This window comes from Bemisia tabaci, chromosome 6 (genome assembly GCF_918797505.1).
Source record: "Bemisia tabaci chromosome 6, PGI_BMITA_v3".
NCBI classification, from domain to species: domain Eukaryota; kingdom Metazoa; phylum Arthropoda; class Insecta; order Hemiptera; family Aleyrodidae; genus Bemisia; species Bemisia tabaci.
The window spans coordinates 17,581,635-17,603,519 of record NC_092798.1 but is presented as its reverse complement, the minus strand read 5'-3'; the positions used below and the strand labels follow the sequence as shown (position 1 = coordinate 17,603,519).

The 21,885-nt window shown below is 35.3% G+C and overlaps 1 protein-coding gene across 2 annotated transcripts; it reads left to right on the top strand.

Annotated features, from left to right (window-relative positions):
* The first annotated feature begins 279 nt into the window (after window positions 1–279).
* On the top strand, window positions 280–21,541 carry Lpin (phosphatidate phosphatase LPIN). 2 transcript variants are annotated; one of them, XR_002010080.2, is made up of 19 exons: window positions 280–499; window positions 2,132–2,323; window positions 2,725–2,912; window positions 3,703–4,222; window positions 4,855–4,967; window positions 5,400–5,623; window positions 6,880–7,053; window positions 7,855–7,978; window positions 8,736–8,964; window positions 9,595–9,721; window positions 10,382–10,733; window positions 11,290–11,422; window positions 12,581–12,729; window positions 13,569–13,696; window positions 14,097–14,208; window positions 14,861–14,975; window positions 15,439–15,542; window positions 16,277–16,400; window positions 18,798–21,541. XR_002010080.2 is itself a non-coding variant. In XM_019059268.2 (18 exons), the coding sequence occupies exons 2-18, from the start codon at window positions 2,144–2,146 to the stop codon at window positions 18,934–18,936; spliced, it is 3,111 nt and encodes a 1,036-aa protein (XP_018914813.2). In that variant the 5' UTR covers window positions 281–499; window positions 2,132–2,143; the 3' UTR covers window positions 18,937–21,541. The 2 variants fall into 2 exon arrangements, 1 of the variants encoding a protein (XP_018914813.2); XM_019059268.2 differs by lacking the exon at window positions 16,277–16,400 and having other exon boundaries at window positions 281–499.
* Window positions 21,542–21,885: the final 344 nt, after the last annotated feature.

The window sequence follows — 21,885 nt, the reverse complement described above, 5'->3', positions numbered from 1 at the left end:
ATAAAAGCTATGCAATTATTTTCGCTGCGAAATTTGAAGCCGACGCGCAGTCCTAGCTGATGTCACGGCTTCTTTCAAGTTTGACGAAAATCTTTTTCCGATCAGATGCACCGATTTGTGGGGAATCCCATCGAAATTTTCGCAATTTTTTGAAGTTGAGCTTCAGCAGAGAGGAGGGGGGTTGCGTTCTGCGTTCTGAGTGGCGTAGCGGCGAGCGGCGCATCGTACGATGTGTCGCACCATGTCGCACTTATGGTGACGTCACTTCGTACAATCAGAAAACAACAACAAATAACCCTTCCCTTCTTTTTCTTTATTCGCGTTCGCGGATTTGCGCTGCTGCCCTTGACAGTTCTGCATAATAGACTCCATTGATCATCATATTTTTATTTACTTATCAGTGTTAAAGAAAATCATGATTGCCCTGTGTGTACTTGATTTGATCTTGAGTAAATCGTGGTAAATCAGCACATGTTCGTTTGATATCGTATAGTTGTTGGTAAGTACATTTCCTAGTCTCCTGAACTTACCTATGTAGTTTTTCTCCCAATGCATGAGGCTGAAGAATTCGATCTCTTTTGTTTCATCTGTTTGTGAGATCTATTCAGGATGATCGAAGTACTTGAATGTCTACCTCTGCGCTTCCGATGAATATCTAGTTCGTCTCCTTCGTACCAGCTCATGGAAATTTTCACATTGTATTGAGATCAGTCATGTAACTTTGTTTACTCTTTGTTCAAATCTGTAAGTGTGCCAAATTTTGATGCCACAGAATTTATGAAACTGTAGCGCCTTGCACTCACTGCTTCCCGATTCCTCTACCGTGTCCGAGTGGTTCCGTATGGTACCAAAATACCTGGAGGGGCTATGGGACCTGGCTCCCCCTCTCCCCTCTTCTAAAAACCAGGAGAACATTTCTAACAAAGATGTGCCCATAATGAAATATTTTTGATAATCTTATTAACTATGCCTGTTTTTTTAAATATAATAAGTTATTGCTCCCTGTTGTTGTCACTCCCTTTCTGATCGTATATTTTGGACGGTCTTCTTCACCTAGCAAGAACCCTCTTCAGTCATTTACTCATACCATCCCAGAGGACTTCAGTGTCAATTGAAAGAATCTTCTAACTCTTGTCAATTCAAGAGAAAGTTTATTCTACATGGGAAGACAATACAGCAATTTTCAATGATCTTTGCTTGTTTGCCTGCTGTACGCACTTTAGGACCGTGTCTAGAAGGGTCAAGTTAACAAATCGATGGTGAAGCTACCAAACTTATCTCCGTTTGAGATGATGTAAATCTATCAGATTCCACTTTTCTAGAGAAGGCCTGATCATCGTTTTTGCTCCCAACTTCATGTGATATTTCTTCAGTCTTTGAAGAGTTATCTCTGAATATTTTGTTCCAAAGTGTCAAGTTGTTGTCACTAGAACAAATAAAATATGAGTGATTATTTTCAAACACCGCAAGTAAGATTCATGATTTGGTCATCCATTATCAAAATGTAAAAAGGAGAAGGGTCCAAATAACACGAAATAATAAGAAGTGTAAGATGTGAGAACTTCGGGATAGTTTCATCATATTGCATCGCGTGGTTTAAAACCTCAAGAAGGAGATACTTGTGGGGTTTCTTATCTTAAAAATTTCTCTCAGAGTTTCTTCTGTAGGTATCTTAGATGTACATACTTTGATTAATGAAATCCAGCACAGTTGTGTCAATCAACTGGTATTTACCTGAGGTCGAAAAATTAACTTTTTCGTCTTCGAATTTCCGAGACATGTTAAGTTCTTTGAAGTGAAGAAACAATTTGTTCAAAGAATCTAACTTAGTGGTTAAAATGGTTCATTTTTACTTTCTTTGCAGTGCATGGCTCTAGTTGTTTTCCTGTTGGTCCAAATCTTTTATTGATTCTCACAAAACCTTGTAAAATTCACCACCTTATCTCCTTACTATTTCATTGCACTTGAAAAATTGCATCTAATTTGTTACTTCTGTCCTTACAAGGCAACAAGCTTTTGAAAGGTGTATTAGAACAAAAACATCAAAGCTTAACTTTTATTTGGAATAGAAAAGCTCTCCGCCAGACATTACCTCAACACTTAGCATATGCACCCTCAATATTTGTTCCAGGTCTAGGAAACTATGAACTACCTGGGGAAAGTCATAAATAATTTCAGATATGTTTACAATGAAATAAATGCTGCTACACTGACTGGTGCCATTGACGTTATTGTTGTTGAACAGCCTGATGGAACTTTCACATGTTCACCATTCCACGTTCGTTTTGGCAAAATTGGTGTCTTACGTAGCCGTGAAAAAATAGTAAGTTGATTGTCGACAACACCTATGGAAGGTGCTAACTTGTTTTCTTTACTCATTACCACTGTTTACCACTAGTTACATCCATTTTTGTCATGATTCATCGTTTTTTCTATTAATACTAATTCAGTTCTAATTCATTTATTATATCCTCTCTGTTTTTACAACCACAAAGCCATCATGTTTAACATAATTTCTCACAATAAGTCTCCCAGCCACCTTTTTGATAATTTATCATTATTTTGTATCAATCATAACAATACAAAAGCTCTAATGAAAAAGCCAATCCAAAGAACTTTGCTGCTTTAAATCAATCACCACAAATGGTACCGAATTAACCTAGTAGTATCATCATAATTTTTGTCTTTCCATTTTGTATAAAACTATTCCATTAAAAATTACAGGTTGAAGTGGAGATTAATGGAGAACCAGTGGATATTCATATGAAATTGGGAGAGTCTGGTGAAGCATTTTTCGTTGAAGGAACATCTAGTGATGAAAATGTTCCTCCCCATTTAGCTACTTCACCAATTCCTGACACATCTGGATTCTCTCCAAGTTTTGATGACTCCGGGACCAGTGAATGGAAAGGGTCAGTTTTTCTTAGCTTTAAACAAGCTTCCTTCTACCTCTGCTTTCTTGAAGGGAGTCTATCAGATTTTAAATTGCTAAGATCTAATGAATGAACGAAGAAAGATGATTTCTGAAGAAGAAAATAATTAAACCTTCTAATGAAGGGAGAATCCGGAAAAATTTACAAAAGCTGACATCACATGGAAGTTTTCAAGTGCTCAAGGGATACAGATTTGCTAAAAATAATTGCAACAGTTTTTTTTTTTTTTTAGAAGAGGAGACAAGGCACATCATCAGTCTAAGCAGAGCAGAATAAAAAAAAATTATTATAACAACATGGATAATTCTCTCTTTATAAAATGTGAAAAAGATTTCGAAAAATTTATATTATCAGATTGCAGAGAAATATTTAAGACCTATCAATTTTCAGCTTATTTTGAAAAAATGTTCAATTATTATTTTTGCCCCTTTTATTCGAGGGCTATGTCTGATTCCTTGGTTTGTAGGTCTAGAGTCTTGGGAGCTATCTAATTGGTCCAGATTTGTGATGTTTCTCGATCAATCTGAAACCAGGATTTTTCCTCATGACACTTAAAACCTCAGTAATCAATACTTGAAGTCTACACTTTTTTATGAATGAAAAACTGATTTGAAGAAAATCGATGTATCAGTTCTATGTATCTAACATTACTCTATATTCTGTGTGTATCATTCTGTAATACCTATATAAATCTTTTTTGATTCCCAAATCAGTATCAAAGACGCATGAATCGTCTGCAAGTAACGTAAACTTTTTCTTATCTTTTCAGGATTCCTAACAAATTGGGAGACCTCAAAAATAGTGACAATAATGACTCAGCTCCTGTTGTAATTGTAGCGGGCAGTGTTCCCAAAACATTCTGCGCTGAGACTGTTGACGACCCAGGTGAAAATGAGAAAATCCGTAAGATCAGCATTGCAGCAGGCGAGTTCCGACCCATTGATTCGGAGCCTTTCTTGTCAGAAATGAGCGAATCCTTGCGTTTGAAACAGAGCCTGAGCGGTCTTGATCTTTCAAATGATGTAATCCAGACATACCATGAAGAGGCTGTGAGGACATCCTCTTCTCTTCCTGTTAGCCGAAAGAAGCGGAGAAAAAAGTCTGTCATGAAGAAGAAAGCATCATACAGTGTTGACCAAAAAAATGATAGTTCTAGCAGCAGTAATGAGCATCAAGGAGAGTCGGAAGGAAGACCTGATACAAAGCCAGAAGAAAGTTTCACAGAGAATATTGATAGCTCTATTTTCCAGATGGAGGATCTTGATTTTAACAAGCCAAAGACTAGTATGGTAAGTTTTTATAGATTGTTGCCTTATCAATTAAAGAAGAAGTCACAGCTCACTGTTAAACTCTCCAAAAATTTTCCCATTGCCCAGCTAGACAAGTATTAAGAATTCTCGTTCTAAATTTTGCTGTCCATTTCCTCTACCATTCTCAATTTTAATTTAGCAGTGCCAATAAACTGGTTTAAGTTGTGACACGATGCACTCATTGTTGAACTCACTCGCTGACTATAATATGAGTTATGAATTTTTTGTTCAATTAAATCAAGAAAGTCCTTACTCCTCGAACAAACTGCAAATCAATTTTAATGGGATCTCATTTAATTCCCATTTGTTGACATATTAATCAAATTTTCCTATCTAGAAAGGATAATGTATGCTAAGGTCTGAGTGCTGACGTTCAGAGAAAATGAACAAAAATGAATGCAATCAAGGTCTTAGCTTTTGGTGCCATGTTCCAAATTCTTCAAAAATTATTCATGACCTATGTCTGTAGTTGCCTGGAATGATGAAAATCTGTTTAAATAATGATGAAACAAGGCTAAGGAAGCGATTCCAATCTTCATTTGTGTTAATTCCTAGCTGATTTCACGACTTGCCTCTATACCTTACAGAACTAATAAAAAATTTTGTTTCAGGATGAGGTGCCAGATTTAAACGACACCAAGAGTGAGTTATCCCGAGTCTGTGATGCACCAATAGAAAGTGATATTCATTTCTTCAGTGATACTGAAATTACGCCTGGATGCAGGTAATTCATGTGAACTCATATTTCAATCATTTATCCAGTTTAGTCTACAAGTTTCACTTTGCGCTTATCTAGGTGCATTAACCAAAACACAGGAAAGCACAAGTGAGTGTAATTATTGGTAAATTATGAAAGCGGGATGTTGGTGTTTAGCCTCATGTGTCTTATCTCCAGTTATATTTCTTCCACTGATACAAACAAGTTCTTCCATCCTGTCCTTGTCTATGAATAATGAAAAAGATGAGGAACCTACAAATGAGGAAAAGTTGTATGCGTGATCAGACTTTTCTACTAGCTTTAAAATCTTAGTAACATGAGACAATTCAATATATTTCTATATTCTTCAAGAGCTTCTCCAAGATTTTTTTTGTGTTTTCTCCCTCTCCAATTCCTGATTCTTGTCTTCTAAATGTCATGGTTGAATTTTGTCTATAGTCCTCCAGTCAGCAGAGAATTTGCACCAATTAAATCTGACTCTGAATTTGAGATCCAGCGAACGGCAAGTGTTGGCTCAAAGAATGAACTAACCAAGAGCAGTCTCGGGGCTAAGGAGCCGCAGCAAAGTTGGAAGTGGGGAGAGCTTCCTTCTCCACCGTTAGTCAAGGAGGTCTCACCAAAAGAAGCCAACAATGAAGAAGAAGCCAAAAAGCAACAAGAAGGTTCGTTACCACCTATTATTGTGTTCAGAGAAGTATGAAAGAAACAAAAAAAAATTAGCAGAAATAATATAATGTCGGAACTATTTTTCCAGTTCAATCAGTTTAAGGCAAGCTTGAAACAAAAATGATTTTGTTCGATGGTGAATCATTAAATGAGACAAGATAGGCCTTCACAAGTGCTCAACATATTTAGTGGATTTTAGTTGTGCAGTTCCAGTGGACATTGCTCAACATGAATGTTAAATCTGGTCTCAAATTTGTTAGCACAACTGAGCTTAAGGCTTAGGTATGAGCCCTTTTAAGCCAGAAACACCGACGGTTAACAGACTTCTAAAGTTTCACTGATATTGATTAGTATCTGGAAAAATCAGCTAGCAGTGATCAGTAGTAGTTGTGAATATCCTCAGTGTGCACATCACTGCTTATTCACAAGAGATGTTCGTTTAAGCCATTAATAGAGCACCAGCTAACCGACAAGTTACTATGACTACGATAGGTTGATTCCAAGATCGATAAAATTTATATGACCCTTAGGAATCATCTTAGATCGTTTTTTCGAGTTTGTTGATGCCTTAAAGAAGTATTCTGCACTTTTTTTCAACAAAAGCAAGTTTATTCAAATTTTCGTTTTGTTTTTTTTATTTTCTGAAATCACAGAAATATTGATTGGGCTCAAAATGTAATGATGGGGGCCTAGCTGTAAAAACAGTAGTGATTTTAAGCAATTCTCCAGTAGAAATGTCCACTGTTAATTCTAATCTGGCTGTGATGCTGTGTGATTTTGTCATCCTCTAGCCAAAGTATCGCAAGCGTAATGCGACGTTTAAAAATTTCCACTGCCATTTTATTTTTGTACAGAGAAATTGTTCAACAAAGCTGTCAGAAAATTTCGCTGAATTTGTTTTTGTGCTGTCGATGAAATTCAGTGAAATTTTCAAACAGATTCAACCAGCAATTTCTCTGTAAAAAAATAAAATGGCGTCAGAAATTTTTCCACGTCGTATGGGGCTTATGATACTTTGACCGGAAGATGATGAGGTACTGCAGATAGGAATGGTCTTCAAACATTTTGTTCACAAACCTCTCTGAGGATCCAGGACTACTGATTTTAAGAATTCTATTAGAGCATTGCTTGTCCTAATACTTAACCGAAAATTCATAATGAGTAATTATCCTCTGCAAAGATACAGTGGTCTGTACTTTTTAAGTATATTATCCAATTTATACTGACCACTTCATTGGTATGATCCATACAGCTGCTGCTCACCGTTCCATGTTGCAAAATATGCTTGGATTTATGAAGAAAACCAAACACATGAGACAGTCAGAGGGAATATATCTTTCCGAATTAAATCCAGATGAATTGGACCCAGAAATTGCTGCACTGTATTTTCCGTCTACTTATAAGAATCATAATCTCAACTCGTCAGGTAATCATTAACTCAAAGTACAATATTTATTGACGATATAATAGAAGATTGAATTGCAATATTTTAGAAGCTGTGAAGAACAAGTTTCAGGATTTTAAGGCATCCTGAAAGTACTCGTTTTGACAGCAAAACTGATTGATACAAACGTAATACGCTGTCTTTAATTTCAAGAAAAATATAGTTTGTGCAGCCTTGAAATGTCCTTGAATTTTTTTTCTCATTTTTATGTACTTTGAAATACTTGATTTTTGAGGAAAAACGTAAAAGTACTCGAGAGTCCTTGAATTATGAGTTTCAGGCTTGAATTGTAGTAAATAAAAATTACGGGTGAGTTTCTGCTATTTACTTAAATTTTGCACTTTTATTTTCCGTATCTTTAATCCTCAAATGTCTGTTTGAACTTCTCATAGAAGCTCAGATTTGACTTTACTGCGGTCAGATGAAGTAAATATATAGAGGGAGGAAGCTTTTTCTTTTCTTTTGAGATAAGTGTCCTTGAATATCTTTGAAAAGCCTTTTTAAAACGACTACAAAGTCCTTGAAAGTTTTTGAATTTTCAGTCAACAGTTCTTGAAATACTTGCGAAAAGTCCACAAAAGTCCTTGAATTTTATTTTGATATGGCTGCATGAACCCTGTAGAATCATGAAACAGCCGTTGTACAATCAGTAACAAAGCATAGGATCACTGTGCGAAATTCATAATTTTCCAAAATATCTGCTTTCGGACATGAGCAACTAAAAACGATTTTTCTTCATCAAATCGTTCTACCAAGTTTTAATGTTTATTTGTAATTTTCCAGGAGCAGATTCACATCATTACTTACCTGACCATGATGAGGATGCTGAATCAGGAAATGGGTCATCCCTCCCTCACTCTCCCCACAGTGTCCTCGGCTCTCCAACTGGGCAGTCAACGATGTTCCAGTGAGTGTTAAAATATTCTACCTTCCCCCGGAAATCCTAAAAATAGTGGCAAGATAGGTACCTGTCATTTGCCATCCAGTGCCTACTAATTTAAGGATTCCGACAAATTATTTATTTATTTAGGATGAGAAGTATGTGTCAGATTTTATTGATCGATTTCTTTAAAAAAAACCCTTGTTATCTCTTATAGAATCTAAAATTTTGGCTGTAGCTAATTTCCAAAGTTGGTAAGAACCGTAAGCCAATTAGAAGTGACCTCTTTGTTGCTTACAGTAAATACCACTTAGACGGTCGTTCCAATCATGACTTCTGTTTTCTTTTGGGCTCACAAAGAGGCTGATTAAGGGGTTATTCACTGGTTAATTGGTGAATGCAGCTGAACATTAAGAGAAGGACAAGCTAATTTGTAAGCAAAAAAAGGAAAGAAAAATATATAAATAAAAAAGAAAACGCATACATGACAAAATTTTCTCTTTTAAAATTTTAGTCCTGTTGAGAGGTTTGAATAACTTGTGAAACAAATTTTTACATTTTTGCTGATACCGCTTAAGCAACGCCAATGTACAACAGTTCATAATGGGATGATATGAAATCTCAATGCATCTGTAATCAAGTAAGAGTCTAGACAATAAGAGATGGTAAACTGAGACGCCAGTTCCATGCGAAGAAAATTAATTTGAAATTCATGATGCGTATCGGGATTCAGAAGTTTATCATTGAAGTTTTAAAATCATATTCTGGTTTACTTGTGTTTCAGTCCTCCAGAAGACGTTCATCTTTCACTCTGCGGAGGACTTGGAACGGTGGAAGGGCCAACCGAAGAAGCATTCCTTTCCCATCTCGTTGATTTCAACCAATTAGCAAATGATCCCAGTCTTTTAGAAAATTCTAATCTAGTCGTTAAAATTGGTGGCAAACTGTACAATTGGCGCACTGCAGCCCCTATTATTGTATCCATGGTCACTTTTCACAAATTTTTACCTCCTGTAAGTACCTTTAATGTTGCAGTCATTCAAGTTTTCATAATTAAATGAACACCAGCCATGACCTTTACAGTGGACCGTGTCTGATTTTTATAATTTTAACTCTGAACTCTGAAAATGTGTGCAAGTGAGGAGTGAACATCTTGTATTGCACTATTAAAACCAACTGAAAAACACTCATTATGTACCAGCTCAGCCAGAAAGATAAAAATACAATGGCTGACTAAGTAAGAAACAAGAAACAAAAAACGAGGAAAAAAATAACATTCAAAGCTGGTTTCTGAACCATCAAAAAATGCGACCCACTGTTCCTACACTTACCCTACAAGTTCAGCCAGAAAGATTTAATGGTTAAATAAAAATGGAACACTACCAAAACATTTCAAGGAAGTTTTGTGTTCATTTTAAACTACTTTCTAAAAGAATTTGTTGGAAAAAGGATCAATGTATGTGTTAGTGCGTATCTTGCAAGGATAGATGTCTGCATGTTCTGATGCAATTTCTTTGGAGTTAACTATTCTCTTCTAATACTATCCCCATCAACCATTGACTTCTATCTTTGGTGATAATGTTAAGAATCCGAAATTTTTATTTTTTGTGCTCTTTATTCAAATGTTCAATTGCTTTTTACAGGAAACAGTTGAGCGGTTATGTCGCGACTGGATGCCCAAAAGCAACAAAAAGCCAGCTAGTAGTAACAGAAGCTATTCGTCATGGTTCATGTGGTCTCGTGGCTCAGACTCCAAGTCGAATTTGGATGGTAAGTAATGTTTGTTTTATTTTGGATTGTATTCTGTATCAAAAACTTCACAATTCACCTGTAACATGGAAAGATTCTGACTCATCTTTTAATTTTAAGACTTCTATAGATAAGCCCAAAGTAATTAACCTCATGGAGGCACAGGACACTAATTACTTGATTTGTTTAAGTTAACAATAGTGCATAATTTCCTCTGTCTCTAAAACTCATTCTATTATTGACTGAGTTCATTTGAAAATTTTTTCGAAGCACGCTTCACTTCTCAATTTTAAAATGGCTTCATACAGTATTTGTAAATGTAGCAATGACAAGTTATTAATAAACTTCTTTGCCAAGAAATTTTGCATAGTTTCTCTGCCAGTGGACGAATTGCAAGAAGAAAATGTTCAAGTTGAAAACTGCACCAGAATTTTTATCCGTTATTATGGTGGTCACTATCTACCGACTTATTTCATAATGTGTCATTATATATGATGAGTTCAGTGGCTGTGCAGGAACAAGCTAAACATTGGTTGATCCTGTATGATGTATATAGCATAACAGGCATTGCTGTTGCCGGCCATTTTTTCAACGATGTCCCAAACAATGTTGTAGGATGTAAGAGCTACTAATAATATATCGTCCTTTCAAGTGAAACATTCATGTCTTCTCTTTTTTTAGCCTCGGCAAATTCAGCTAACGCATCTGCTATTATGGATGAAGGTAAAAATCTCGAAGACAAGTCTAAAGATATCTCAACAGAAAGGAGTTCAGACAAAGTGGACGGTGAAAGTAGTCTTGTTCCTGATAAAGCTTCAGTACCTGATAAAAGTGCAGCAGCAACAGAGGCTGACAATGAAGAGACAGGGAAATCTGCAGAGACTGTCAGAGAAAGTGAGAAGGAAGAAGTAAAGAAAGTCGATTTCGAAGAAAAGACTGTCAGTGACCAGGTGGTTCCTGAGGGGATTAGCAATCCAGCAGAATCCCCAAAACCCACCGAAGTTAAAACTAGTGATAGTGTACAAATTCCTTTGTAAGTATTGATTCCCTTTGTTTCATTTGATGTGTGATGATGAAATTAACAATTTGAGACTGTGGGGAGATTGCATCATTCATTTCTAAAGGGTCCCAGTTGCTCGAAATCAGTTCAATTTTCATATCACTCTTTGGCAGATCTTTTTGTTCAGACAAGACTTCATGTTAGCAAACAGTCAATCTGACCCAAAACTCTGTTAATCTTTGTTCTAGCACTATAGGCTGTTGTGGTCAATTCGCAGCATATTGTCATTAGAACTATGTTTTTCATTGGATGTATTTATGCTAAAAGGAACTAAGAGGAAATTAATCAAATTCAAAGGAACTATAATAAATGCAAATTTGATACTTAGAGTTCCTTTTACCATAAATACATCCATTTTAAACAAGAAATCGAACTCTCTGTGTTATCTAGAACCAGTAGGAAGGTTTGTTAACCTTGTTTAATTGAGGGGTGGATTTTATTTTTAAAGTGCATAAAGATTTTTGATAGATCTTAAGTGTGTTTTTCAATTTTTCTCTAATTATTTTTGGTTTTCATGTCCTTTGAACAGATCTAATGTCAGGAGGAAATCTGACGGTCTCAGGCTAAGTGAATCCCATTCTTCTGACTCTGATACTGAAACAAATACAGCTAGTTCTTCCGACAAATTCCGAAAAACTCTTAGACTTTCTTCGGAGCAAATAGTAAGTAGGAGTGAACTTGATATTTTGCCTTATTCTAGTTTTGAGTTTTATGTAATTATCAATTGGGTCCGTGGTATCAATTTTTTATTTCATTTTCAGAAAGTACAGAGTAAACTAAGTCTCCAGGAATCTTTTCCAATTTTTCAACTGTAAATGGCAAAGGAATCCCATAGAGAAAAAAAAAGAGGTGGTTGCATTTCGGGAATCTCGGATTTTATCAATGAAGTAGGTCGGTACAGACGGTTTTTATCATCAATTTTCTTGGAAATAATGTTGTTTATGGGAAAAAGTCATTCTATGTAAAGTATTTGAAATTGTATTTCGAGTCGATCTGAGCAAAAAAAAAAAAAAAAAAACAGATGCCTTGGTCCATGTTTCATAATTCGAATTTTAGATTTTGCTGGGATATTGTCGCCATATGTCATAGGGTAAACAATCCTCAAGGTGCGACCACCTCTCTATGAAGGAATCCCGTTTTGAAAATGCCAAAAACGGAACCAATTTGAAACATTATATTTTGCAGGTTTTAATGATGTGACCACTTGATCAGGTGGTGGAAACAGTATTTGCTGATTGGCTACATTTAATTTAAATTTAGCGCCTTGCTCCATCAACTCGATTGTCAGTTATTGATTGGTCGGATATTGATTAGCTTTTTTCCTTTTTCAGAAATACTTTTTTGATGGTCGGATATTGATTAGTTTTTTCCCCCCTTCAGAAATGCTGTTTCGATAATTTGATACTGATTAGCTTTTTTCCCCTTTAGAAATGCTTTTTCGAACGCTTTAATAAAGTTACTAAATTCTTCAAGAAATTTTACGCACGAATACCTACCACACCACCACAACAAAATTCCTTGCCACTGCTTCATTACTAAGAGCACCTAGCTTTGAGCCTCATTTCAGGTTCTCGAAGGGTTAACTATCTCAAACTATTTAAAATGGAGGAAGCTATTGATTTAAGCAACTGATGTTTTAATGTGGTCTAAAGTAATTTTGGGGAAGGGGGTTAATTGAAACCAGGAATTAGAAACCAATTTTATCGTTCTGCTCGTTCATCATATTCTTCAATTTTTAGCTTAAATATTAACAGCTTCTTTTTCAGTTTTTATACATTGATGCTCATCTTTTATTAAATCTCAAAAATTCCTTTTTCCAGGCAAAATTAAAACTCTTGCAAGGATCAAATGAAGTTGTTTTTAGTGTCACGACTGCATACCAAGGAACATCACGTTGCAAGTGTTTCCTATTTCTTTGGCGCTACGATGACAAAATAGTCATATCTGATATTGACGGCACCATCACCAAGTAAGAAAAAAAGCACAAAATTTTTCTGATTTTTTTTTCAATCGTTAGTGTCCTATATCTTGATTTTTTCATTGTCAAACGTGATTTTTTCTTGGAATCAATACCTTTGCTTATAGACCTCTTTGGTTAGCTTAACTTTTAAGTTTTCCTCTTGAAGAGACAAGGACTCTGATTAATAGCTTCTTAAGCAACTGTAGTAGATGAATAACAGTGCGAGAAGGGGCTTTATCTATGAGAATCACGCGATCAGCAAAGCTGTAAATTTTTAATAGTCATTTTATGGATTCTTTTTTCTCTTTGTTTTTAAAGGACTTTTGATATGCACAACAGAATTTATAATATCGTTTTGTTTATATTATGAGCATTACTGGCAACATTTTATCAGACATTTTTATTAACTTTTTTTTTGCACAGATTCACATAGTGTTTTCTCCCGTGAAAAGAATTAATATATTCCTCAAATTTAGTTCCTGCCAAGCTATTTGGATCATATTTATCAGAATGGAACCAGCACAATTACATTATTTCTAAGAGTCAGGACTTTCTTTTAGCTTCTTGAGGGTCTAGGGGGCTTTGGTATGATGAACTTCAGAGCCCTTGGGGTCTATTCCTTATTGATCTGAATGGGTTTCAACTTCATGCAACCCAAAATAACCAAGAATGAAGCTTGGCACAAGTAGTCTAGGACATTCTGTATATCTCTAAATAAATGGTTCCTGCCTAGCTGCTGGCTTTTAAGTAAATAGGTCCCTAAGTGAACTGATTTTTTGAAGCATCTGATAACCTTTCCTGTGTGACTGCATCCATGGTATTCATTTGTACTCCTCTTCGTTTTTCAGGTCTGATGTCCTAGGGCATATATTACCCATTGTAGGAAAAGATTGGGCCCAAAGTGGGGTAGCAAAACTATTTACAAAGATCAAGAATAACGGCTATAAACTTTTGTACCTATCAGCTCGAGCTATTGGTTAGTATGTCATATGTTAGCGTCATTTTTGCTCCGATCATCATCCGGTGTAATTTAAAATTTCATTCTTAAAATAGAAACGTGCCTGCCACTGTCAGTTTCATACCTCATTATATTAATGATGCACTAAACAGGAAATTAAGAGGTTATGAAACATTGAGTAAGGGTGTTAAATGATGACTGCCTTTGTGGGGAATAACCAGAAAAGCATACGTAACTATGAACATGAAAACAAAATGGTGGCACTACGCTTTTATCCTCTATGAGGAAGGACCTCTTACTTGTGTCTCAAACATGTAGTATCTAGTGTTTTCCATTGTGATGTTCTGAAAATAAAAAAGCTACAAGCAGGGAGGTTAAAAAAGGGTTTTAAAACAAGTGCTTTTTTTCTTTTTTCTAGGGCAATCACGGGTAACTAGAGATTATTTGAAGTCAATCAAGCAAGAAGATTTGTCTTTGCCAGAAGGACCGATGCTTCTCAACCCTACTAGTCTCCTCAATGCTTTTCATACGTAAGTGGGCACTCATTTCTCCTTTCAAATGTAAGTCATCACCAGTGGACAATGCCGAAACATGCGAGGACATGGAAAGGAATGCATCTCTCTATTTAAATGTTAACAAATCTCCGATTATGTTATACATTTTTACAAGAAAACTCATGGAAGTATCGTCTATACATTTTCTGTGAATATCACTGGATAATTAACAATAATCTCAGAAAATTTTAAGAAAAAATGTTATTTAGTTTTTTTCTTATAAAATTAAACATAGGTAAGGAGTTGCAATTTCACGAGTGAAGGAAATTTTTTTCTTTACTTTGTTCATTAATATTTCTTAACCAATATATAATATTTAGTAACCGATCAATTCAGCGGTCTTTTCAAAGCTCTCTCTTTTTCTGGGGGTGTGTGTTTCGTGTCAATAGTGAAGCCAGGAAAGTGTTAGTACTCGAATCATTAATGATAAAATTGTAATGATTTAACAGAATAAACTCTACACAGAATTGGGGCTTGAGGTCATGTCTTATTGTTTACACTAGAACCATTAAAAATCGACAAGCCAAACATTGCACAAATGACGTAGCCACCAAATCAGTCTACTGTAGATATACTTCCACCCCTCCTCCGAGACGATAGCTGATGTGTGATTTATTTTTAATTGCAGTGAAGTCATAGAAAAGAAACCAGAAGAATTCAAGATCCAATGTCTGCGGGATATTCTTGCTTTATTTCCCCCCAACTCGAAACCATTTTATGCTGGCTATGGCAACAAAATAAATGTAAGTACCTGCATGTATTAATCAAAGTTAATTTTGCTGCCTGAAGTAAGTCTGAGTATAATTATGTAGACCCAGGAAACGAAAAAAAAAACCGGAAATATTACCCTCATAGTGTTTCACAAGAGTCTTAGAAGCCAGCCACTATTTTTTAGGGGCCAAAATGATCTTTGGCATACGAAATCTTTGCAAGGAACACAAATTGTAAGTTGAATTGCGCAAAGGGATAGCTGTCTCAAGAAATTTGCGGTGGGTTGTGTCTGAATTTTTCAGACACTACGTTTGGCCAGCACTCAAGAGTATTAGGAGCATTTTGCACATGGTGTCCAGGGTAGTTGGTGAGCTGACAAAGGCGTTTTCTATTCTATTATGACAAATAAAATTTCCTGTCTCTCGTACCACCACTGACAAACACTTACTTATCAACTAATTATAAATTTCAGTGAAATATTTTCTTATTTTTCAGGATGTATGGGCGTATCAAGCTGTTGGCATTCCCATCTTCAGAATATTCACAATTAATCATAGGGGAGAGTTAAAGCATGAGTTGACTCAAACTTTTCAATCCTCGTAAGTATTTAATTATTCTTCTTACTCATTTATGTGTCGCTCAAATGTGGCTTGATACAGGCATATGGTGGTGAAAGTAAAAGTTAAGTTGCCTCTTTAAAATCCTGACTTTATCCTCTGATCTCTAATCTTAATGCATTGATTACGACATCAGACTCATGGGAAGTACATTGAGGTTACATCAATTGAGTCTAAATATCATCTATCCATTGTAAAAATTTGTTTAGTGCTATGCCAAAAAAACGCCAAAATCCATTGGATTGACAATATTCTAAATTGACATCTCAACTTTCATGTCTTGTTACCACCGTTCTGATGTTTTAAAATATAATGGGTGTGCTCTAGACTTTAAGAATTTATCCTTTGGGTCAAGCTTTTATCATTTGCCGTGAAGAGGAATATGAACTCTGTTTTAAAAATTGAGTGGCTTGCGGGTTACCTTTCATCACTTACTTCAAGAACTTTTTAAATCCTGTCCTTGGACTTGGTAAGGACCCCCTAAAATCCTAACAGATGATTGGAACTCAAATTCTGTCCTTCTTCTGCTGTACAATTATGTGCTTTTCAATTTACTCTTTATTGACAATCAACTGTTGAAAAAAAGGTTAAAAGAGTAAGTGAAAAAATTAAAATAGAAAATGAAGATCCATCAGGTTCATGGGGCTAAAAGCTTTGGTTACAAGGTTATTCCGTCAATCAGTGTTTAACTGATAAGCATTGATTTATGATTTCAGTTATTCTGGTCAAAGTTGTATCGTGAATGACTTATTTCCTCCTCTCGCGGTGAGCAGCTAGCCAACATGCTCACCTGCACACCGCATCAAATCAATTTACATGTTACTCAATGTTACCAATTTGGTAAGCAAATTTATGGGTGTCTGAATCTCTTCCTTGACACCCAGCTTGCTGCTTGTCCTAATATTCTCATTTTTCGTACAACTAACAATCATCCCATTTTATTTCAAGCATGAAGCTTGTTTTTCCTAATTACTGCGTCATGAGACGTCAGATTTTCATCGCTCAATTCTTCATTGCTTCGACTGCTGACAGCATACTGTCGGCACAAATTAACTGAAAGCGTCGCATCATCTCTCATTTAGTTCACTCATCAAAACTTTCTATAATTTACAGTGAAATTGTGAGAAAAATACGAAAGACTTGATTTTTCTACAGTTTTGGTTTTTCTGGAATTGCGGCAACATTTTGCCCGCAAGTTTCTTCTCTGTATCAAACTTGTTTTAACTGGTAGACATTCAATTGCTGAATATGTTTAGTTTTTCTAAGCAGCAGCAAAACTAGTCCTTAAAATGCAACAAGAGCGTAGTGCCTCTCAGTTTTTTCGTTCAGTGTTCAATACCATTAAAACCTAGGTATTCACTCCCAAGGCTTCCTTAGCTGTCTTAACTTGGAATATTGTTTAGAATATGAGTTCAGCCAATCAGCAAACGCTGTTATACTTGCCTGGTTACGTCATCAGCGCCCACGAAAAATATCGTCTCAAATGGGTCCCACTTTTGGCATTTTCAAAACAGTGTTTCTGTGCCATTTAGGGTTTAAAATGAATCCTAAAAATTCCTATGGGCCTAGTTCACTCTTTATTTTCAGAAAAGGAATTAAAAGAAGTATGCACCACTAATTCATTAGTTATTTGTATAAAAACTAATGAATATAGTTCCTTTTAGCATAAATATGTCCAGTTAACATTCCTTTCATGTATTCTCCAAAATTCATTGAATTTCACTGAGGAATTAACGTAGAAGTCATTTTTTACTGGAACTAGCAATTTTCAGCTTGGTTTCCCTCGATTTCTATTTTGTTACTAAAATTTTTTTCATCATGCTACCGCAACAAGTTAATGATGATCTATTAACCAAGCATGCAGTTTTACTAAGAACTACCATTTCTCCCAGGTTTCACCAAACAGCTTTGGAACTGCTGAACTTGCTGATATTGTTCTCAAGCTTTGATCAACTTTTTTATTTTTTTGGAAAGATCACTTGATTTGGAGCTGCAAGTCGCTCTTTTGTAATTGAACTCAGTGTCTAGTTCACTCTCATTCCTATAGAAAGTGATTTTCATCGAGTTGTGGCGAATGCGGAGGCAATTGAACATCTCTTCTAACGTGTCATCACCAGGTCTTCTTGCATCAATGCCGTGCTTGACCTTCCAATGGTCTATTAGATCGTCTCATGCGCATTTTGTGTAAATGAAACTTTGTGTGAAAGAAATTCAGAGTGCAAGGTTATCTCAGACGATTTCATGTGGAGGAATCAACTTGAGTATTATCACCATACATATGCGGCATTTTCCCGTGATAGTGAAACAATTTTGAATTCGTTCCATGTCCCCAACCCTCTGTCTACTAAATTTTTAGCTGATGCTGACTCATTTTGGTACCTGAAATTTTCATTTTCAAACAGTATTTTAAATACTTTTTTTTTTAAATATTATTTTATTTTATCAAATATTTATAGGACCTTTATATGTTAGAAATCTGAAGTGCTTCAATCATTCAAGATCTTTTTGTGATGATCTAATGAACGGACATCTTCTCTCAAATTCTCGAACGTTCAACTGCAGCTCTGAAATTCATACTTGTGTGACAGTAATTGCATCTGTACATTGTCAAGTTTAAGAATCGGTGAAATCTCTCATCCTAAGTGCACTATGTAAATCGACGAAAATTCATAATTTTCAACAGCTTACTCAGTTAGAACAAGACACATGTCTAAATCCTGTCTCTTTAATACTTTGATTTAAGAGGACATTTTACTCTTCTTTTATCTGACATTTAGATTGCACTTTGTAAACAGGAACCAAGGGCATTCCAATGTTGCTAAGTTTTAGCAACTGAGATTTTTTGCAATTAAATTACTGAAATCATGCAGAAAATTAGATTTACAAAGGTAATTTTCGTATTGAATTTTTTGTTGGTTGGGAGTAAAGGTAAAACTTGTTTAGATAATCAGTTTAAATTTGCAAGGTAAAAAAATCGCACAATCTTATAGCGACAATGCTTGTGGTTCGTTTTTGCAAAATGCAATCCATTTCCTTTTCAATAATTTTTAAAAGTATTCGATCATTTCTCTATCAGTCTGGCAAGATCCTAATCGTAAATTGCAGCACACGGGGGGAAAAAATTATATGCTATACTCGGAGACTTTAGAACAAGAAGATGGATTTTAGTTTGTGGTGCGAAATCTTTGCCACCAGTTTTTTGCTCTTACTAAGATTGTTTTTGTTCTCATTTTCCAGGTATTCAAGTATGACTTTCATAGTGGATCAAATGTTTCCCTCCCCTCCGGAAGAGTCAACAATGGAAGACTTCTCGCAATTCTCATACTGGAGAGACCCAATTCCAGCCATAGATCTTAAAATTGAAAAAGATCCGTGAAGTTGCTTTTGTGATTAGAAATTGGTGCTTTCACTGATCTTTATTTTGATTAATCAAGTGAATAATGTAGTTGAGCCAATTGTGATGGCGTAGAAAAATTCAGAACCTTCCTCTCACCTGTTTTGTCTTGAGTCCGGCATAACGTGCTCAATGCACTTTTTGTAGCGTAGCTAATTTTTCCATCATGCTTCACCCTCTTATCTCAGAACTTTACTCAGATAGAAATAGACGTGTCGAGGAAAGGCACAAGTACTGGAGAGAAAAATGAGGCCAAAAAATTAGTGATGATTTTAGTGTTGTCACCTGTAGAGTCATGTAGGAGCATTTTACTCGGCCAATTTAATATTCATGAGTTGAAAGTAATAGTGATTCAGGAAAATCAGCAGAATTATAGAAAAAGAATCAATTTGCTTCACGGCCCTCTGATGTAATCTGAAATTCAGCTTATTTTCAATTGGATGACCGATACGTGACCTTGACGGTAGACGGGACCATCAACACCACCACTTTGATGTCATCACTCTCTTGTGATGCTGAAACAAAATAGTCCTCATGTGTTCTGCACACAGCCTACTTGAAGGTGTTTGGTATCAGTTGTCAACCATGTATTATTTTCTGTTTAGTTTAAATTATTCCATAATTTTGTTTTGTTTTGTTTTGGTGATGAACCTTACTGAGCTCCATTTAAGAGCTTTTGCATCATAAATAATTCAAGTCCATTTAACAGAGACTTTACTCGTTATTTTGGCTTTATTTGAAATTATGATGCTGAGAAGCCAATCCTTACTACATATTTGATTTGACTGTAGCATTCCAAGTTTAGTTCTACCTCCAATTGACTTTAATCCAGTGGTCGGGGTTCTAAGCTTTTTCAATGGAACAGAAGTCCAATGGAAACCCCATCTTGCTCTGTTTATCAGGTCACCTTCTTTTTAACTCTTTCATTAGATAAAATTTAGTCAAGCTTTACCTCATCCAACTATCCTTTGCTCAGAGAGGAGGTTTTATACTTGTTAAAAAGTGCTTTTAACTGATTTCTTGCAAATGGCGGATCGTTATAAAGACTGTTACTTTTTTTAAAAAACTTAATGCAAGTGGTTAATGATGCCTCATAACATGATGAAATTTTTGACTATACAGCTCAGATGTCTGAAGAGGTTTTATACTATTTTCTACCTTTGGTGCCATATTTTGCAAGTCTTAAAGACACATGGTGCCTCCAGACTGACAAGAGCTTGTGCAAAGTTGTAGTAGATGAAATCATTTTTGGGCATCAGTGAGAAAATGGGATACATCTTCATGTACAGCTTCAAAGAAACAGGTTTCTGTTGCAGAAAAACTTATGTTAAGTTATGCTGATTTTCTTGAAAGCCAGTGTAGATGGATCCCATCAGCTCTAAGATGACCGTTTTTGTAAGTAGCTCTAGTGTTTCTAGGTTGCCCTAAGTCATATCAATGTATTGATTTTCCCTCAGAATTTTTGCAATTTTACTTTAGTTCTTCTCTTTTTTTTTTTTTTTTTTTTTTGTTAAGGCATTTACTTTTGGAATTTTTGTTTCTAATACATAACCTAATGCTCATTTGTTGTTTTTACCTCAGATAGATAAGATATTGTGGCTTACAGCCGTCATTAATGAATTAATGATTGAATTTATTATGAATCAAAACTTCAATTAATGAATAAAAGAGTTATCCATTGTTTATTATGGTAAAATGTTCTGAATCAAAGCTTTAAGAAAGAAACTGAACCATCTTATTTTTTAAGGGAAAGCCCATTCAATCTGTGTGCATTTTTTCAATAATTTTGTGAAATTTCACGATTTTCTGTTGTCAGAGTCATAGGTACAACACTCATCATTCTCCACCGGGTCAGGTTATAATTACATCAATGAAGCTTTTGAATTTTTCGCTCGTTTCTCAAAAGTTTGCTGTTTTTCCTCTGTGTCAGTGATCTATTTTTCAAAATATAATTATGAACAGCTGTAACACATTGACGCGCCCAGAAAAATCCTGTGTTAAGAAATAATTATTGAGGTCTAACATTTGTTACTTGTCAAGGCTCTTGTAGGACAACTTTTTTAAGAACCTCAAAATTTTTAAAATAATCTGATTTTAACTATTGTATATAATGAAAGTTAAGGGAGTTTTAACTCTCTTAATAAAAAATAAATTGAAATTTCAGTCCAATGTTCAGCCAAGCCCGATGTTGGTTTTTGCAAACACATTGAATTTTAAGTAACTTTTCAACTCTGGTGCCATGTAGTATGACTTTATAATGCTGAAAAATAGGGAGCACCAAATACAGTCGTAAAAATCAGTTTGTGGACCACAAACTTCTAATGTTGTGACAAATGACTCAAAAGGGAGAATCGCAATGTTTAATTAGATCTGATGTACAAGATATAAAATTTGGAGAGGCTTTGACGGTAAATTCATGCACATTTTTAAACACACCTAGCAGTGTTTAATGATATTTTTTAAATTACACCTAAGATTGTTACTCCGAATGTATTTAAACAAATGTATAGATTGGTTTATCATTGTTTTAAATTTTGTGTTGTTAATTTAGTTTGAGAAAAAAAGAATTAAACTTTTTAAAAAGAAATTCTATGATTTACTTCACTCTTTAATTACTTACCAGCTGTTCACTGTTAGCCAGGAGCTCCGTCTGCTAGATTCATGAACATTTTTAGGGTTGCCAAAAGTAGAGAGGGGAGGATTAAAAACCCTTCGACTAAACTTTAGAATGGAAAGCTAGGAATAAATGGCTGAGTCCTTCCTCGTTTATGTACCAGAGATTGTATTTTTTCGTCAGTAATTGTCAGTATGTACTTTTAAAATTACTGACTTTTGACCTTTTTCTCAATAACAAATGGATTGCATTTTGCAAAAAGGAACCAAGAGCATTCCAATGTTGCTAAGATTGTGCACATTTTTTTACCTTGCAAA